This window comes from Giraffa tippelskirchi, chromosome 10 (genome assembly GCF_054371585.1).
Source record: "Giraffa tippelskirchi isolate mGirTip1 chromosome 10, T2T-mGirTip1v1.2.pri, whole genome shotgun sequence".
NCBI classification, from domain to species: domain Eukaryota; kingdom Metazoa; phylum Chordata; class Mammalia; order Artiodactyla; family Giraffidae; genus Giraffa; species Giraffa tippelskirchi.
The window spans coordinates 58158062-58174637 of NC_137284.1; the positions used below are offsets into that span (position 1 = coordinate 58158062).

At 39.3% G+C, this 16576-nt stretch overlaps 1 protein-coding gene across 13 annotated transcripts in view; it reads right to left on the reverse strand.

Moving 5' to 3' along the window:
- The window catches only part of HEPACAM2 (HEPACAM family member 2), an 86108-nt gene that overhangs the window by 14628 nt on the left and 54904 nt on the right, over positions 1 to 16576 (reverse strand). For 4 of the 13 annotated variants that reach the window (XR_014066069.1, XM_081531448.1, XM_081531452.1 and 1 more), the window contains 2 exons: positions 15780 to 15889; positions 11555 to 12078 (listed from right to left, as the gene is read on the reverse strand). Coding sequence is in view for 6 of the 13 variants with exons in the window: in XM_081531448.1 (XP_081387574.1) it covers positions 12041 to 12078; positions 15780 to 15889 (148 nt within the window). In the remaining 7 variants the exon portion in view is untranslated. Of the gene's footprint in view, positions 1 to 11554; positions 12163 to 12598; positions 12681 to 15775; positions 15890 to 16274; positions 16375 to 16576 lie in introns of those variants that run through there. The other 9 variants (XR_014066073.1, XR_014066068.1, XR_014066070.1 and 6 more) reach the window with 6 other exon arrangements.

Sequence of the window (16576 nt, forward strand, 5' to 3'; positions counted from 1 at the left end):
GTTTTAATAGAGTGATGGGGGCACATACCAGACTGGAGTGGGTTTAAGACTGAGCAGGAGGTATGAAAATTGTAATAACAAATATATAAATTAAGAAGCTTGACTGTGAAGTCAGAGATAGAGATAGGACTATATTTTGCCAGAAGTGAGGAGGTAGAGGATGTGGGTTTGAGTGAGGAATTCTTATTATTAGCTTGGACATCACACATGACTGTATTTTAAAACTGGTGGGATCCATTCCACTGATTGGAAATACAAAAAAGAAGGCTAATGGATGGTATAAAGCTGATGAGTAGGTAACAGGGGTAGATGCCAAAGCAGAGGTAAAGAGATTAGTTTCCTCTATGATAGAGAAATGCAGACCAGGATGGAGGCCCCACGGAAGTGTGCATTTTTTATTTTGGAAAGAAGAAAGAGTTTCCACTTGGAAAGAAGTTTCCACTTCTGTTTTCTCTGCAAAGTACTGATTTTGTCTAATTTATCTTGACTGGTGCAGAAGAAGAAGACAGCAATTAGCACATTTATAAGCTCTATTTTTTTAGGCACATAGCTTCTTAGTTTTGTGGGTTATCGATTTTGTTTTTGGTGTGCTATTGCATACTGTAGTTATATTATCTCTTTAGGGTTCTGACCGGAGAAGGCAATGGCACCCCACTCCGGTACTCTTGCCTAGAAAATCCCATGGACAGAGGAGCCTGGTAGGCTACAATCCACGGGGTCACTACGAATCGGACACGACTGAGTGGCTTCACTTTCGCTTTTCACTTTCATGCATTGGAGAAGGAAACGGCAACCCACTCCAGTATTCTTGCCTGGAGAATCCCAGGGACGGCAGAGCCTGGTGGGCTGCCGTCTATGCAGTCGCACAGAGTCGGACACGACTGAAGCGATTTAGCAGCAGCAGCAGCAGCAGGGTTCTGACAGTTTCTAAAAGACTTGAAATCTTTCTAAAAGGATACAAATGATAGAAATTACACCTAAAGGTAATGTTCTCTTTTTTTGATATTTTAAAATGGCTGCATCATATTCCATCTCATATATGACTTATAATCATTTGAACATTTAGTTACTTTAATACTGTACTAAATATTCTTATACATGTGTCTTTGTCTCTCATCATTTCTTAAACATGGATTACTGGGTTTGTTGTTGTTCAGTCACTAAGTCATATCTCACTCTTTGTGACCCCATGGACTTCAGAATTCCAGGCTCCTCTCCTCCACTATCTCCCAGAGTTTGCTCAGATTCATTCCACTGAGTCAGTGATGCTATCTAACCATCGTATTCTCTGTTGTCCCCTTCCCCTTTTGCCTTCAATCCTTCCCAGCATCAGTGTCTTTTCCAGCGAGCTGGCTCTTCACATCAGGTGGCCAAAGTATTGGAGCTTCACTTTCAGCATCAGTCTTTCCAATGAATATTCAGGGTTGATTTCCTTTAGGATTGACTGGTTTAAAGAGTCTAAAATGGATTAAACAGTATAAACATTTTAAAATCTCCTAATACATATTAGGAGATTTGCCCTCCAAAAAGATATTCCATTCATTTAGTGAAATCCAGAGGGCAAAATATAATAGAATGATAAGTACTCTAATTTAAAATCAGATTACTGTTCATAATATATAGATTTTGTACTTTAACCTAACACTTTCTAATTTGGAACCATAGGTGGCACTAACAGATCAAGGAGTGGAACCACTTTCAGAATCCCAGGTTGGAAAGGATTTTGTATGGACATCTCAGTCACCCACAAGCTATAAACAATTCTAGAAAAATAATCCTTCCTGTTCTTAACTTACCTATAAATCAACTTGATTGGACATTCTAAGTTATGCTTTCAGTATTAACTGTCATATTTGAGACTGTGTAACAAAGCAAGCCTCTTTGCATTTATCTTATCTAGTCTGTGGACTATGCCTCAGCATGTCATTTGCAAACTGTTCCTAAAAAGAACAATTGTCTATGCAGAAGCTTTCATTCTTCTGTTTTCATAACTTTTGTTTTCTCCAAGAAGAAAACATATAGTGAAGTGAAAAAAGTCAAAGTATTGGTTGCTCTGTCATGTCTCTTTGTAAACCCCATGCACTGTAGCCCACCAGGCTCCTCTGTCCATGGAATTCTCCAGGCAAGAATACTGGAGTGGGTTGCCATTTCCTTCTCCAGGGGATCTTTCCAACACAGGCCTTCTGCATTGCAGGTGGGTTCTTTACCATTTGAGCCACTAAGGAAGTCATAACCTGGGAAAAGAAATAGGCACCCAAGTCCAGGAAGCAAGGAAAAATGACTCCCAAAGGTTGTCAAGACCTCTGAGCTTCAATCTCAAAGGATTGGAGGATTATTGGAAACACTTGCCTCCTAACCATGGTGTCTTCATTAAATATACAAAGCATAGGTGATCCTATTCATTACAATTTGAAACCATATATTGTATATCTTTGGAAGTGCATATAATGGAATGGGTGCCACGGGGGACACTCAGAAGAACTGGCTATCATGGGGGCGTGGTCTCTGAAGTTGCCACCACCTAGGACAACTGGTTTTTGTAGAATTTAAGGCATTGGCTGTTTTGAAGCTTCAGAAAGTCTTTGCCATAAACCTAAAGTGGAATTCTGCTTCAGGGAAGAAACAATCTGCCAGTTTATGCCTATTGTGTGGTGAGCAAAAGAGTCATCATCTCCCCTAGGAGTATATTCAAATGAGAAAGTTCTCAGACACAAACGAACACCAAATAAATACTGTCAGCTCTCCATATATGGGGGTTCTGCATCCTGGATCCAACCAACCATAGACTGAAAACACTAAAAAAAAAAAGATTCCAGAAAGTTCCCCCAAACAAAACTTCAATTTGCCTTGCAGACAACTATTTACAGAGCACTAACATTGCATTTACAACTATTTGCATGGCATTTATGTTGTGTTAGGTATTATAAGTCATCTAAAGAAGGTTTACAGTATAGGGAAGGAACTGAGGTGGATGAATCTAGAGCCTGCCATAAAGAGTGAATTAAGTCAAAAAGAGAAAAACAAATATCGTGTATTAACACTTCTATATACAGAATCAAGATTGCTGGGAGAAAAACCAATAATCTCAGATATGCAGATGATACCACCCTTATGGTGGAAAGCAATGAGCCTCTTGATGAAAGTGAAAGAGGAGAGTGAAAAAGCTGGTTTAAAACTCAACATTCAAAAAACGAAGATCATGGCATCTGGTCCCATCACTTCATGGCAAATAGATGGGGAAACAATGGAAACAGTGACAGACTGTATTTTCTTGGGTTCCAAAATCACTGCAGAGGGTGACTGCAGCCATGAAATTAAAAGGCACTTGCTCCTGGAAGAAAAGCTATGACCAACCTAGATAGCATATGAAAAAGCAGACATTATTTGCTGACAAAGGTCCATCTAGTTAAAGCTATGATTTTTCCAGTAGTCATGTATGGATGTGAGAGTTGGACCATAAAGAAAACTGAGCGCTAAAGAATTGATGCTTTTAACTGTGGTGTTGGAGACAACTCTTGAGTGTCACTTGGACTACAAGGAGATCAAACCAGTCAATTGTAAAGGAAATCAGTCCTGAATATTCATTGGAAGGACTGATGCTGAAGCTGAAGCTGAAGCTCCAATACTTTGGCCACCTGATGTGAAGAACTGACTCATTGGAAAAGACCCTGATGCCACGAAGGATTGAAGGCAGGAGGAGAAGGGGATGACAGAAAATGAGATGGTTGGATGGCATCACTGACTTGATGGACATGAGCTTGAGCAAGCTCTGGGAGTTGGTGACGGACAGGGAAGCCTGGCGTGCTGCAGTCCATGGGGTCGCAAAGAATCGGACATGACTGAGTGACTGAACTGAACTGATATGGAACCTAGAAAAATGGTACTGATGAACATATTTGCAGGGCATGAACAGAGATACAGACGTAGAGACTGGACTTGAGGATACAGTGGGGGAAGGAGAGGGTGGGATGAACTGAGAGAGTAGCATTGACATACGCACACCATCAAGTGTAAAACAGATACCTAGTGGGAAGCTGCTGTATTACACAGGGAGCCCAGCCTGGCGCTGCGATGACTAAGATGGGTAGGAAGGGGGTGGGGTGAGAGGGAGGTTCAAGAGGGAAGGGATATATGGACATGTAAAGATGGTTCATGTTGTTGTACAGCAGAAACCAACACAACATTGTAAAGCAATTATCCTCCAATTAAAATTTTTTTTAAATGTAATTCTGTAAAGCAATAATCCTTCAATTAAAAAAAATAAAAAATGTATACGGGGATATTGTGTAGGTTATGCACAAAATACATTTTATATAAGTGACTTGAGCAAGTCTTTTAACTTTCTGAGTATTTGTCCCTTCATCTATAAAGCAGCCATGCTTTTTCTAGCCCACAAGGTTCTTGGGAAGGTCTATGTGGGTAACAGTTGTAAAAGTATTTGTAAACTTCAAGGTTAACATGATAATTCCACTAAGAAGTGACCTGGTAATTGAGAAGGAAGGAGAGCATCAATGTTACATCCAAATGCTGTGTCATATTTCCGTCTACTCATTAGAGCGAAATCTCTGCTTTCTGACTGCCTTATGAAACTAATACAAACACATTCATATATATTTGAACATGAACTTTAGAAGAATATATAAAAATGACATACAAGTTCATAGGGATGATAGACGCATACAGAAGCAGAAAATTAAAAGTTTCTGAAAGTAAGTTAAATCTTTAATAACGTATAGTAAACTATATGCCATGCACTGTGCTATCATACAATTTTATTAAACAGAACTTTATAGGGTGTGTGATTTTGTAAAACTTAGGGATCACATGAACTTTCTTGGAGTGTATGTGTACAATTTATGTTATCTAAAATTGTCTTATTAATATGGAAGTGCTCAAATGTCAGAAAAACAAAGAAAATTGTTTTATTCATAAGGATTTTAATTTTTCTGCTTAAAAGATTATCAGTAGGATATACTCTTTCAAAATAATAGGCAAGAGGAATATGATTCTATTCCAAGTTAGATGCAGGAATATAAAGTTCAAAATTTTAACAACAGCCACAATTATGTTTAGTAATAAGGAAAGAACTTTAGGCTGTTTTTTAAAGATTAATTTGTTAATTAGGTGAACATCTGGGTTGGTTCATCACTTCCCTTGATTAATTTATGAGATTTTCATACCCATTTACTAAAAAAGCAGTGAGTCATCTGGTGTTACACACCAGTGACAGCAAAAGTTAATTGGATTCTAGTCCTTTCACATTTCTCCCTTTGGCAATTCCTTACCGCTTTGAGCGGAACCATGCGCTAAAAGGGTCTGTGTGTTTTTGTGTGTGTCAGAGATACACAAGTGAGAAGAATTACAAGTGATTGAAAAGTGAATTTCAAAAAGATAAGAATATGTGCTTATATTTCCCTTGGTTGTGGTAAGAAAATCTAGAGGGATACACAGAAACAGCCAAACCAAAAACCCAAACCAAACACTAATAAAAAAAGTTTTCTTAATGCATACTTTTTATAGGATTTTGATTTGTGAATCATGTGAATGTATAATTACCTATTTAAGAAAAGGCTGTTTAATGTTATATTTAAAATGCATAACCAGTAAGGACCTACTGTATAGCACAGGAACTCTGCTCAATGTTATGTGGCAACCTGGGTGGGAGGGGAGTTTCTGGACGAACCGATACATGTATAGATATGGCTGAGTCCCTTCACTGCTCACTTGAAACCATCACAACATTGTTAATCAGCTATTAAAAAAATAAATAAAAAATAAAAGTGAAATAAGCTACAAGATATATTGTACATCACAGGGAATATATCCAATATTTTATAACTAAAAGTGGAATACAATCTTTAAAATTGTGAATCACTATGTTGTACACCTAGAACTTACAATACTGTACATCCATTATACCTCAATAAAAAATTGTCATTTTGAAGCAAAAAAGAACAAGGCTGTTTAAGACTGTCTATGTTTTAAAGTGTCCCAAAATTTGATCTAGGAACAGGAACACAGAGATGCAGCAGTAGCTTATTGTAGTTAGGATCCTGGAGAAGACACTTGAGAGTCCCTTGGACTGCAAGGAGATCAAATCAGTCAACCCTAAAGGAAATCAATACTGAATGTTCATTGGAAGGACTGACACTGAAGCTGAAGCTCCGATACTTTGGCCACCTGATGAGAAGAACTGACTCATTGGAAAAGACCCTGATGCTGGGAAAGACTGAAGGCAGGAGGAGAAGGGAAAAACAGAGAATGAGATGGTTGGATGGCATCACCGACTCGATGGACATGAGCTTGAGCAAACTCTGGGAGTTGCTGATGGACTGGGAAGCCTGGCGTGCTGCAGTCCATGGGGTTGCAAAGAGTCAGACTTTACTGAGCGACAGAACTGAACTCCAAGTAAGAAGATACACGGTCTCTGGAAGGAAAAGAATCCAAGCTTGAGAAAGGAGGAGAGAGGCGGATGGACCTGGGGTGACTGGAGGGAAAGTTGATCTGCTCTCTCCTAGCCCTACAATAAGACTGCAACCTTTCTTTGGCTCTGACAACTGCAGATCGCATTTGGTTTAGAGGCCCCTCCTTAGACATCCTCCTGTATATGCTGCATGATCTCAGGGGTATAAAACAGTATTCTCAGATGAAGGGGAATTCATCATACTAGTTACTAACCACATTCTTTTTTCACACTGCCTTTGTAAACTCTCATTTTTCCTTCATCCTGTTTTCTTTATCACCTTTATTTTGAGGGGTATATTTTATCTTGTTATATTATGCATTTATATGAGCTACCATAAATCCTTTCTAGAACTGGAGGGAGTAGGAATAAACATATGCATGACTAACCTGAGAAAATTCTAACAGGTTATTTTTCTGGGAGTAAAATTACAAGGGATTTTATATTTATTTTTTCCAGATTTATTGAGAAATAATTGACATATAACATTGTGTAAGTCTAAGGTGTGATGATCTGGTACATGTACATATTGTAAAATAATTACCACAATAAGGTTAGTTAACACATCCATCACCTCACATAATTACATTTTTTTTCGTCATGAGAACGTTTCAGGTCCATTCTCTACAGGTGATTTTAATTGCTTTATGGTTAGCCTTCTGCATTTCCAAGTATAGATACACTTTTAACAATCGGCATGGATTCCTTTTTTAATTAGATAATACTCTTTTTTTTACCAAATGTAGTAAAAAATATTTGTGGTAGAACTGATGGACTTTTCCAGCATAAAAATATATAAGGCTGGTAGAGAAAAAAGACCAGGAAAGAATGGGTCGGTTGTAGGACTTAGTTTTCCTTTCACCATGTGCTTCTAAGAAAATATAAGAGGTATAGTATAAATATAGTGGTTTACTCAAAATGCATTTTAAAAAGAAATGCTATTGTTTTTATTCTTCTTAAAAATTTAGTTGTTTATTGCAGTTAATTTACAATATTGTTAGTTTGAGGTGTGCAACAAAGTGAGTTTTTTCAGGTTCTTTTCCCTTTTATATTATAACAAAATATTGAGCAGAGTTCCCTGTGCTACATAGGTCCTTGGTGGTTATCTATTTTATATACAGTAGTGTATATATAAGTTAAATAAGCAAGGTGACAATATACAGCCTTGACGTACTCCTTTTCCTATTTGGAACCAGTCTGTTGTTCCATGTCCAGTTCTAACTGTTGCTTCCTGACGTGCATACGGGTTTCTCAAGAGACAGGTCAGATGGTCTGGTATTCCCATCTCTTTCAGAATTTTCCACAGTTTATTGTGACCCACACAGTCAAAGGCTTTGGCATAGTCAATAAAGCAGAAATAGGTGTTTTTCTGGAACTCTCTTGCTTTTTCGATGATCCAGCGGATATTGGCAATTTGATCTCTGGTTCCTCTGCCTTTTCTAAATCCAGCTTGAACATCTGGAAGTTCACGGTTCACATATTGCTGAAGCCTGGCTTGGAGAATTTTGAGCATTACTTTACTAGCATGTGAGATGAGTGCAATTGTGCGGTAGTTTGAGCATTCTTTGGCATTGCCTTTCTTTGGGATTGGAACGAAAACTGACCTTTTCCAGTCCTGTGGCCACTGCTGAGTTTTCCAGATTTGCTGGCATATCGAGTGCAGCACTTTCACAGCATCAGCTTTGAGGATTTGAAGTAGCTCAACTGGAATTCCATCACCTCCACTAGCTTTGTTCGTAGTGATGCTTTCTAAGGCCCACTTGACTTCCCATTCCAGGATGTCTGGCTCTAGGTGAGTGATCACACCATCGTGATTATCTGGGTCGTGAAGATCTTTTTTGTACAGTTCTTCTGTGTATTCTTGCCACCTCTTCTTAATATCTTCTGCTTCTGTTAGGTCCATACCATTTCTGTCCTTTATCAAGCCTATCTTTGCGTGAAATGTTCCCTTGGTATCTCTAATTTTCTTGAAGAGGTCTCTAGTCTTTCCCAATCTGTTGTTTTCCTCTATTTGTTTGCACTGATCACTGAGGAAGACTTCTTATCTCTCCTTGCTATTCTTTGGAATTCTGCATTCAGATGAGAATATCTTTCCTTTTCTCCTTTGCTTTTCGCTTCTCTTCTCTTCCCAGCTATCTGTAAGGCCTCCTCAGACAGCCATTTTGCTTTTTTGCATTTCTTTTCCATGGGGATTTTCTTGATCCCTGTCTCCTGTACAATGTCACGAACCTCTGTCCATAGTTCATCAGGCATTCTGTCTATCAGGTCTAGTCCCTTAAATCTATTTGTCACTTCCACTGTATACTCATAAGGGATTTGATCTAGGTCATACCTGAATGGTCTAGTGGTTTTCCCTACTTTCTTCAATTCAAGTCTGAATTTGGCAATAAGCAGTTCATGATCTGAGCCACAGTCTGCTCCCGGTCTTGTTTTTGCTGACTGTATAGAGCTTCTCCATCTTTGGCTGCAAAGAATATAATCAATCTGATTTTGGTGTTGACCATCTGGTGATGTCCACGTGTAGAGTCTTCTCTTGTGTTGTTGGAATAGGGTGTTTGCTATTACCAGTGCGTTCTCGTGGCAAAACTCTATTAGCCTTTGCCCTGCACAGACTGGTTCCAAATAGGAAAATGAGTACGTCAAGGCTGTATATTGTCACTCTGCTTATTTAACTTATATGCAGAGTACATCATGAGAAATGCTGGGCTGGAAGAAACACAAGCTGGAATCAAGATTGCCGGGAGAAATATCAATAACCTCAGATATGCAGATGACACCACCCTTATGGCAGAAAGTGAAGAAGAACTAAAGAGCCTCTTGATGAAAGTGAAAGAGGAGAGTGAAAAAGTTGGCTTAAAGCTCAACGTTCAGAAAACTAAGATCATGGCATCTGGTCCCATCACTTCATGTGAAATAGATGGGGAAACAGTAGAAACAGTGTCAGACTTTATTTTTTTGGGCTCCAAAATCACTGCTGATGGTGACTGCAGCCACGAAGTTAAAAGACGCTTACTCCTTGGAAGGAAGGTTATGGCCAACCTAGATAGCATATTTAAAAGCAGAGACATTACTTTGCCAACAAAAGTCCGTCTAGTCAAGGCTATGGTTTTTCCAGTGGTCATGTATGGATGTGAGAGTTGGACGGTGAAGAAAGCTGAGCACCGCAGAATTGATGCTTTTTAACTGTGGTGTTGGAGAAGACTCTTGGGAGTCCCTTGGACTGCAAGGAGATCCAATCAATCCATCCTAAAGGAGCTCAATCCTGGGTGTTCATTGGAAGGACTGATGTTGAAGCTGAAACTCCAATACTTTGGCCACCTCATGCAAAGAGTTGACTCATTGGAAAAGACCCTAATGCTGGGTAGGATTGGGGGAAGGAGGAGAATGGGACGATAGAGGATGAGATGGTTGGATGGCATCACTGACTCGATGGACATGGGTTTGGGTAGACTCCGGGAGTTGGTGATGGACAGAGAGGCCTGGCGTGCTGCAATTCATGGGGTCGCAAAGAGTCAGACATGACTGAGCGACTGAACTGAACTGAACTGAGTGTATATATGTTAATCCCAAACTCTTAATTTAGTCCTCCCCTCCCTTTCCTTTTAAGTAACCACAGGTTGTTTTCTATGCCTGTAGGTCTATTTATATTTTGTAAATTAGTTCATTTATATCATTTTTTCGATTCTGTATATAAGCAATATCAAATGGTATTTGTCTTTCTCTCGCTTACTTCACTTAGAATGATAATCTCTAGGTTCATCCATGTTGCTGCAAATGACATTATTTCATTCTTTTTCATGGTCATCTAATATTCCACTGTATATAACTATCCCATCTTCTTTATCCATTCATCTGTTGATGGACATTTAGGTGCTTCCATGTCTTGCCTATAGTGCTGCAATGAACACTGGGGTGCATGGATCTTTCAGAATTAGCATTTTCTCCAGATATAAGCCCAAGTGTGGTTATGCTGGGTCATATCGTAGCTCTATTTTTAGTTTTTTACAGAACCTCCATATGGTTCTTCATAGTGGCAGCACCAATTTTCACTCCCACCAACAGTGTAGGAATGTTCCTTTTTCTCCACATCCTCTCCAACATTTATTATTTATAGTTGTTTTAATAATGGCCATTCTGACCTTTGTGAGGTAATTCTTTATCATAGTTTGGATTTGCAGGAAATGCTCTTCTTTTGATTTCTTTCTCCTGTATAAAATAATAGGCCATGAGACATAGCTTAAAGTCAGAAAATTTTGTCATATTTCTTCTTTTTTAATAGTTGGAAGGTGAGTCACTGCATGGACTTAATGTCACTGATGTCATTTTAAATCCCCCACTGCTGTATATTTAGACTGCTTCTACCTTTATTTAGCCAGAATGAAGTCCTAAAGAGTGGCACTGGCAGGTCAGGGTATCTGTAGGCAAAGTCAGTGAATATAAATATTTGTCTTTCATCTTCAAGATCTACAAGACTTGGATGACTGTTCCGACCCCACTCCCCAGGCCTCGCTGTACCCTGCAGCTATCTGTGCAACTCTGTACACCTGCTTCTCTCTGGGCCGCGACCACCTTTCCTACACAGGGTTTCTACCACAGAATTCTTGGTAGTTTCATCTGAACTTTTATCTAGCAGTCTTGCCTAGTGCTAACTGTTACCTGAATCAGTTATTTCATTTGCGAGTTATAAAATGGTGTTTTAAAATTCTACCATTTGGTTTCTGTTTTTGTTTTTTTAGAATACAGCAATGTACAAGGAGAATTCACAATCCAATAAAGTAAAAATTTCAAGCCTGAAAAGTAAACAGCCACGTGAGAGCAAGAGTCTTATTTTAGTAGCTCTCCATGATGCACACTGGGGAAAAGGGATTAAAAAAAATCTAATTCTATAATGTGAATTTATGTAAGATTTTTACTCTACAAGACAAAGAATCAAGGCTATATACAAGCAAAAGCATAATAATTAATTTGAATCCATTGTTCCTTGAACAAAAGTAAAAATCAGACTTTAATAAGTCATTTCCTTCACTGTTTTACAAGTCTTTAAAAAAACTCCATTGGTGATTGACAACCTAGGAGAAGACACACTCTTGCTTTTGTGACAATCATCTTTATTATTCCATGGTACAAGTAGCAAGAAGGAATTTTGGGAATGAAAATTTAAAAGTGTAGCAATTTAAAATTTAATAAAACAAAGCTTGCTGAAGATTTTACAAATAAAAGTTTCCACACTTGTAGGTTAGATAGGATACTGTTGGTGCTGAGGAAAGGGAAAGTAGAGATTAGAACTAATTGAGCTTTGTAGGAAACATGATACAAAAAAAGTAATTGGAAAGTCCCGTCCTTTTATTTCTTCTGTCAGCACGATAAAGACTGTCCACTGGGAACTCTTGCCCCACCATGCTCCTCTGCAGCACAATGCTTTGTGTGTATGCTGGAAAATCTGCAGTCAGATTTTTATAAATGACTTTATTCTGCGTTAAAAGGACCAATGAGTAAGAGGCATCTGGCTTGATTTCTTCACTGATTGCAGATGAATATACATTTCCACTGCTTTCCTCAAAACGTGCTTTCCTTATTTCACTTAAATGCACTGCTTTTTGCCCGTGAATGCTTACCTAGTGAAGAGACATGCAAAATGTTCTACAGATTTCCAGGTCTACAGGTTGAAGAACCTTAACTTCATTTATTCCCTTCTTCAGCTGCAAATAATGAGAGCTTTGAACTAGTTCAAGAAAACTACATTTACAAGTTAATTATTATAAAGAGTAAGCCACCACTCAATTCTGTAGATAATTTCTTTTTGAAACTAAAAGGTTGACTTACGTGAATGTCCTATGAGCAAGTTGGGTTTAAAACAAACTGTGCCAAGAGTGTTTAATGAGGTCGACAGACAGCATTAAATAAATGCAGCCATGAATTCAATAAACAAATGACTGAGTACTAGAATATGAACACAGGCCAACTCACCAATTTGTTAAACACCAGTTCAGTTAGGTAATAGACGCATGTAGTAATGAAAACAACACTGCTAGAATAATAATCCAAGAGCCAAAGGAAAAATACTTTGGCTGTGTTTCTATCTCAGAACCAACTGTCAAATAGAGGTAAAGAAAGCAGTAAGTTACAGTTCTTTACCTCAAGCTGGGAATGCTGGAGATTCACTAACCATCTGTAATACTGCATTATTCATAAAATTGATCTCTGAATTTAATTGGACCTAGAGAACAAAACCATAGATAATCAGGAAAGAAAAATGATTTCTGCATGCTTAGGGAATGTTTATTCTATTGAGGAATACTTGTTCTATTAAGGATTACTGATCTTCAGTTAAAACAAGCAAAGAGGAGCCCACTAAGCTATGAAACCTCTAAAAGACTATGTCTTATATTTAATCTCTATCCCTAGTACATAGTTAATGACCTGGAGATGTTTGTGGATTGACTATAAAAAAATACAAGTGCAAAACAGCTTCTGATGAAATAAAAAGAAAATATTCTACCTGCTTGTTTTTAAAATTTAGAATAGGTAGCCACATCTGTATTCAAGGAAAACAACAGTTTAAAAAAATGTTGGTTCCCCTTTAGATTGAGCTGGAAGAGAGAAAGAGAAGAAAAAATTTAAAAGCGATACTAGAGAGGAGGGAGACAGCCTTACAGAGAAGGAGAAGGAAAGAGAAGGCAGATTCAGAGAGGGAAGACATCTCAGGATGGAGGTAAAGTCAAGACAAAGACACACAAAGGGAACTTCCTCAGAAGATGGGGAGGAATGAGGTGAGAAGAGAAAGGCCACAGAGACAGGAAGTGGGTGAAGAGGAAAAATTAAAATTTTACATAACCTCCTTCTCCTTCTGCCTCTGTAACTCAGCTTGCCCCTTGCAGAGTCTAGATCACATAGGTCACGTAGTCTCAGAAAGTGGGGACTTGAAATACTAGGAACTGGAGTTTATCTCACTCACCCTTGTCCTGCTCTTTCCAATGGCCCAGCCCCTGCAAACCTGCTTCATCATGCCTGTCCAGGCCAGGCAGCCCCCTCCCCATCTTAGTTGCTGCTCCTGCCCGCGAAACCCCTTAGTTTAAACCAGCCTATTAACAGCTAGTGTTGTCCACTACAGTCTGTCTATAAAAACTCTGTAACCTCTTTGTTCGGGGCTCAGAGCTTGGAGTGTTAACTCCTCTGGGCCCACTGGTATAATGAACCTGAGTTCTCCAACTCTCCGAGTGTGGCGCTTGGCTTCTCGAGTACTGGTTTCTGCAACATGGGAAGCACTGGGGCTAGGTGTGTGTGTGTGGTCGGGGGGAGTCTTGAGTGGACTGCCCCTGGAAGGAGCATGTCTTCAACAGCAGTTAAATAGTCCATAATGAACTTGAAAAAGAGCTTTTCTGCTAATTTTCAACCTTCAAAGTTTATTTCTGAAATAAAATTTTATACTCTCAAATTCTAGCGATATTGTTCATGTCTGAAAGCAGTCTAATTTCAGAGGATGATTTTTATTTTTAACTTGAGGAATCATTTTTTTTTCACCAAATCATTTTATTTGGTGTTCTGAAATTATAGCTGCCATACTCCACAGTTGAAAATCAATATTTATTTCATTATTTGGAGACTTAAGAGATAAACCTCAAGTGTTCCTTTGGTTTGTTTGCAGGCTAACTGGAAAAATATAGAATAAAGGACATATAAAAAACAAATGAATTTAAATGGGGCAAAATTTTTGCTTGGAAACAATCTTAAAATTAGGAAGCAGATAAAATCTTAAAATTAAGAAGCAGACATACTCTCAAAATTCTATATATTCCTTATTTTTAACAAAGAAAAATACCCTTCATTTTCTATTCCAGACAGTAAAGAGGGTTAGGTATCATTTTCGAGAGGTTTTATTTAACTGTCCTGGAATAACATTCCACTATGGTGTCCTATTAGATTAATAACATAATGCTACAAAGCAATTTTCTTTTCTTTTCAAACCCTAAGCTCCCAGCTCTGTCAGGGTCTGCTCCTAGTTACCTGACTCCCTTTTCTCCAGGTTCCTTGAGACAAGAAGGAATGCACTGATGGGGTCCTCTGAAGTGCTCCTGTCACTTATTCAGCCCTTAAATGAATGCACAGCCCCCCAGGGCTGGGTCTCCTCCCTGGAAGACCATTTCCCATGCATTCATCCATTGCTAGCTGTTATTTTTGGTATTTACCCAGAGGTGTGTATGAATTACTTTGCTAGAACTGTTTTCTTTTGCCAAAGGGGAAGTTCCTGTGCATGGTTATTGATGTTCTTTTCAAAGTCAATAAATGACAAATAAAGAAATGATGGAAGATGGTTCGAGGCAGTTACGCCTGCAGGCAGCTACAGCCCGCAAAAAAGGGAAGTTCATTTCATTATTCCAAAAGGCTGTTGGCATAGTTTTTCCACCTATGGGAAGGGAAGGCGACTGCCTGGTGTCAGCCCCCAGGTTGACTGGATGAGCAGTTTCCAGGCTTTTCTGGGAGTGAGACCAGTCCTTACTATGGTGGTTCTATTCACTTGAGAGTAGACTGCTTTGAATCTGTGAGAGGTGGGCATTTGATGGGGACAGTGTTGGGCACATTTTGCAGGTTATTTTTTCCTGGTCCTATATGTAGTGATACGCTTGCCAATGCAGGAGACACAAGAGACACGGGTTCGATCCCTGGGTCAGGAAGATCCCCTGGAGGATGAAATGGCACCCCACTCCAGTATTCTTGTCGGGAAACTTCCATGGACAGTGGAGCCCGGTGGGCTACAGTCCACGGAGTTGCAGAGTTGGACACGACTGAGTGACTGAACGTGAGTACACCCATTTGTAGTGGTAGATCACCGACTCTAAACCCACTACATGTGTGCTTAGTTGCTGAAGTCGTGTTTGACTCTTTGCGGCCCATGGACTGTAGCCTGCTATTCTCCTTCGTCCATGGGATTATCCAGGCAAGCATACTGGAGTGGGTTACCATTTCCTTTTCCAAAAACCCTACAGCCACTGGAAAATCAGCAAGATAACCAAGATGGCTTGAGAACTGGTCTAACGACTCCGTTCTTCTCCAGAAGTGGATTCATCGGGGGAAATGCTAGATTCTAGAGCTCTGTGTCTGGTCCACTGGCCCAAGTACTTGGCCCCAAAAGATACTTGTACGTTTTATTTCTTACAGCTGTTTCCAGGTGGGAAAGTGTGTTCACATGTATGGGAGCTATAATTTTATGTTTTTAATGTATTTTTTTCTTCTGAACCTTTCAATAAACTCTGGGGACAGCAGGGGCTGAATGCTGAGCCCTCTAACATAGCATCATCAAACACAAGTTCATACTTACTCTGGATGATCTTGCTGTTGGGCAGGGATGTGCTGAATAACTTCGTAAATTGTACTGTGCAAATCTTGCCCTGGTACACCATCAGAGGCTGGAACAGATCTCGTTGGGATCTAGAAAACAGGGCACATTAAAAAAATTTGCAGACTAGCAAATGGAATTTCCACTATGCTACACAGTTGAAAACAACTGGAAGAGGTGATGATGAGAGAATTAGAACTGTTTAACTTCCCTTCATGGCCTTCCCTGGTGACTCAGTGGTAAAGAATCCACCTGCCAACGCAGAAGATGTGAGTTTGATCCCAGGGTAGGGAAGATCCCGTGGAGGAGGGCATGGCAACCCACTCCGGTATTCTTGCCTGGGAAAACCCATAACAGAGAAGCCTGATGGGCTACAGTCCATGGGGTGGCAAAAGAGTCGGATACGGCTTAGCGACTAAACAATAAAAATTTCCCTTCAATATCCATTTCCTCCTTGCTACAGTTCCTTGCACTTACCCTATAGTAGTTTGTGCAGTGGCACAGCTATGAGGTCAGAAGAGGAATAGCTGGGCAAACTATCACTTTTTTCCTCCATTTAAGCAAAAAGCTGGCAGTACTGTAAAGGAAGTGCAATAGAAAGGAAAAAACAGCAAAAGAGAAGATATCAGGATAGCTTAGAATAAAAGAGCATATATTACTATCCTTTATATTATATCTCAGTCTTAGCTTTTTGATACCAACTGCCAATCGTATGCAAAGGTGGTTTAGGAAAAAGAGTAATGTATAGCCGGAAGCCCTCATCACATGGCAAGCTAGTA